Raw genomic sequence first — 4137 nt, 5'->3', positions numbered from 1 at the left:
AAGGAATTGAATAGTTAATCCAAAAACTTATACCCAAAAATTGGTATCCCAAATTCAATTCTCTGAAGCTGAAATTCCTAAGCTGGCACTTCACCTCATGCAATGCCTTGGGCGCCACGGTTGATAGTTATGGCACCGTCCTCCACCTCCATGCTAGAAATTTTCAAATCTACCAAAAGAATCATCGCCCTTCTTGAGTAACCACTGTTGTCACAATCTTCTTCACGCTCATCCTCATTCCTCCCATGTCTGTAGCAATAAGGATACGTGAGGGTCACGAGATCATGAAAGGGTAGACAGAAATAGAGGCTACAGCATCATAGGCCTTGCAATTTTAGGGTGTGTTTAGCTAAACGTTCTTGTGGGTTTGTTTATTGTGGCTGTTTTGGTTATGGGCCCTTCCTGAGCCTGTTGTGGAATGTTTCATTTATGCATAATATCTGGGCTTTTGGTCATGGGCTCTACTTATATCTTCTAAATACTTGGTTATATTTTTTATTTGGAATTCTATGGGCGTTTATAATATTTAATGAACTACGTACTTAAATAGTGAGATTTTCTAAAATTCAATATCAAAGCCCAGAAATTCTCAATATATGCAGATTATTTGGCTGTCTCATATAGCAATGAGTAAAGTTACACTAAGTGCCAAATACAAGTCCAATTATAATCAGAATGGTATCTTTGTTTCCTTGAGACGATGTGTTCCCACCAATATTCCAGTGCCAATGGCCAAACAAGTAGAAAGAGTTAAAGTGGAGCTCATAAAGCATAGTCAACTCACTTCCATTAACTATATAAATAACCAGTCATAATTATATGTTTAGAAAAATTTACAATATGGTTAATGATCATCATCATCATCATCTCGTGGTCAAGTAGAGATGTGCTATAGAGATATGTATGTAAGGAAAAGAAGACAAAAGAAAGTGAAAAAGAGGCAGACAATAAAGAGAAAAGTCCATCATAGTAATAATAATGGAAAAGAGAAGGCATGCTAAGCTAGTATGACCAAAGGGACTCCACCATATTGGCATGATCTACCACCATGTCCATGGAAAAAAAGGACTTGGTCTGAGGAGATGCAGCAAGCCTGGATGTGTGTGAGGCGTTTTCTGGTGAATCTGTGGCTTGGTTGGAGGTTGAGGATGTGAATTGGTTCATTCTCATCTGCACTACTTCAGCCTGCACCAGTGCCAATTGTGTTTGAAGGGCGTCGATCTGTTGCTGCAGGGACGATATGGCCCCAACACAGCCATAAACCGGGTCACGCACCCTGGCGTTTGCTTCGTACACCATGGAACTCACAGCATCACTGCGCTGGTGCTCCGGCAACTCCTGCAAGTTCCATTATTGAACAGAAGGTCTTATGTCCATACTTGTATGCAGCTGTTTGGAAAGAAACAATTGAAATAAACCCTAGTAGATGAAGTTTAGACTTGAATATACAGAAATACCCGTGTGAAATCAAAATCATGGGCCTCCTAGGCAAAAATGTTCTTGTAGACATATGGTGATCATTCACATAAAATAACATAGTATCCATTTTCATGGTTTCACTCTGATTGTTTTTCCTCCCCACATCTGCCTAGGCCAATCTTGTGTCTTTTGTTGAAGACTTGATTAATAAACATCGGTTTCACACAATTTTTCTTTATGTTTAGCAAGAAAATGACTTGCAGTGGACCCAAACCCCTCTGATAAACAATCTTTTGTTTAGTTTCCAAAGGCTGTATGAAAAAAATATTCTTGTGATGTCATGCTTACATGATTTTTAGTGGTCATAAATTTTAAAATCAAATAAAATAACTGGAAACTTTCGATGTTTTACCTGGAATCAACCTATCTTTTGGACCTATATATGTCGTGGGGAGCACATCTCTATCAATGTAACCCCATATTCTTAAAGCAAAAAAGCACACGACTCATGAAATACTTCCTTTTCCAAAATTGCTTGGAAAATAAGAATTCCAAAACAAAAGGCTTCAGCCTCATCCTCCAAAAAGCTACTTAGTGGTCATAAAGTAGAAGTGCATCCCCATATTGTAATCAAAACCACTCCAATCATCTCCCTTTATTCTCTAGAAATTATATATGGTTTTAAGCAGTAAAGCTAATTTATGATCCTTTATTCTATCTCCTTATTAACAAGGAATCATTTGGTAAACAGTGCCTTACTTTTTGAACAGAAGAATCAGAATTCGAGTAAAAGAAGTGGTTGATGGATATGGAAAAGACTAAGATGCCCATGAAACAGTATTATATCATATATATTATCAAGGAGATTGAGATGATTTGTGAGTAAAAAAGTACAGCTAAAGTTACTAACGGTTTATCAGCAGCAACTGCTATAACTGACATAAAGTGAAAATTATATACCAAAGACTGCTTTTCTCTAATTTATAGATATTGGATCTTTCCTATCAAAATATTCATGCTTTAAGGTAATATTAAATTGCTATTAAAGATCCACAAATCTCATAATATAGAATAATGGTCACACAAAAGGAGGAAGTAGATGGAAAAGATATATGGGAAACATGAGAAGGACAATGGTTGTTTGGTGTAAAGCTAGAATGAATAGATGCAATTCATGTGGTATACAAGCTAAGATGTAAATATCTGTGAATGATCCACAGAAACTTTAGGTTCATAAGTTGTATGAGAAAGAAGGATTACAAACCCGGCTGAAAAAATTTTGGATCTATTTCTCGGAAGTTTCCTAAGCAAATCAACACAATTTCTTGGGAAGTTTCCATGAATTTTGAAGGTTGTTACAAACCCATCATTTTTTTTCTCCTCAAAACTATTTTTGAAATCTCTTTGCAGTTTATTTAGAAATTCTCCTTAAAATATCCTTCTCACAAGTTCAGAAATGGATAATTTTGGAAGAATTTCAAGCCTAAAGTTAAATCTACCAGTACCGGTCTTTGGGAGTACTATGAATCCTTTTTTGGGGCCAAGGGGAGGAGAAGTTCTTGTCAAGTTGCAGTCACCGTATGAAACAACAAGGATTGATCTTTAAGCAATTGTCATTTAAGTGAAGCTCCTGTGGCCTCCACAACTTGATGCACTTTCATATCCTTTACCACCTTTTCTAAAAGTTGCATCCCCTCTTCATGACAAGTCTGGACACTCCCTATTGTTATTTTGGCCAAAAGAGAAAAGAAGAAGTACTCACAAAGTGGGGTTTTACACTACGCTCATCCAAAACCAAAACCAAAATAACAACAACAATAATCAATAATTAAAAGAATTAAATAAATAAATAAATAAGAACTAAGAAGTAAGGTTTGATGATATGCAAAATCTTCTTAGTAAGGCAACCCATATACTGAATTATCTAAAACTTTGGCCATAGCTCCAACTAATACACTGATCACTACTACTACTATCTTGCTTTAGTACATTAGGTCAAATCATAAATGTTATAATTATTATAGAATATGGTAGACGAAGAATTGGACTCTTCTGATGATATACCAGAGGAAAAGAAGGGAAAGGAATCAGAAAAAAAGAAGAGAAAAATGAACCTGTAACATCTTATTGACATTGCTTGCTCCAAACACCTTGTGCACACTGGCAAACTTATGTGGCTCATCAGCCGGAAAGTAAGGAGCAAAGACACAGTCCTGAGCACATCTACGGCGAAGAAGCTTGCATGCGGCGCATGGCGAAACTGCACCTTGTTTCCTGCCACTCTCCTTCATAGCTCTAAGTCTCAAGTACGAAGTCCAAGGCAAAGCACAACTGTGTGTGGATACTTTGCCTTCTGCAAGTAAATATGAAAACAACCAAAGAAGGAAAAATACTAGAGAAAGAGGAAGGGACTTAGAAAGGACGAGATTGTAGGTTTTATGTAGAGAAAAGTTCTTGACAGGATATCTTTGGTGGGTCCCATGATGGAGAAGGCCTTAGATTTGGCTGGACAAAAACATCCTTCTTGATAAGATCTTTGGCCCACCTTTTTATTATTTTTTTTCTCTTGCTTTTTCAAAATTTTATTTTTAATTTTATTTTTAAATATTTTTCTTTTTGAGGGTATTCATGGAAGTATAGAGTTAGTTAATAGATCGCAATTTTTTCCAAGGTACCCATAGCTTGAGAGTCATCCTGTTGGCTTCTTTCTTCCTTCCA

The 4137-nt window shown here is 36.5% G+C and overlaps 1 protein-coding gene across 1 annotated transcript; it reads right to left on the bottom strand.

Moving 5' to 3' along the window:
- Positions 1 to 756: 756 nt before the first annotated feature.
- On the bottom strand, positions 757 to 3812 carry LOC100252484 (LOB domain-containing protein 4). The gene is made up of 2 exons (XM_002264013.4): positions 3534 to 3812; positions 757 to 1338 (listed from the first exon to the last, which is right to left on the bottom strand). The coding sequence occupies exons 1-2, from the start codon at positions 3708 to 3710 to the stop codon at positions 1003 to 1005; spliced, it is 513 nt and encodes a 170-aa protein (XP_002264049.2). The 5' UTR covers positions 3711 to 3812; the 3' UTR covers positions 757 to 1002.
- Positions 3813 to 4137: the final 325 nt, after the last annotated feature.

This window comes from Vitis vinifera, chromosome 19 (assembly GCF_030704535.1).
Source record: "Vitis vinifera cultivar Pinot Noir 40024 chromosome 19, ASM3070453v1".
Taxonomy (NCBI): Eukaryota; Viridiplantae; Streptophyta; class Magnoliopsida; order Vitales; family Vitaceae; genus Vitis; species Vitis vinifera.
Note: the sequence above shows the minus strand (reverse complement) of the source record. Positions and strands in the feature narration are given on the sequence as shown.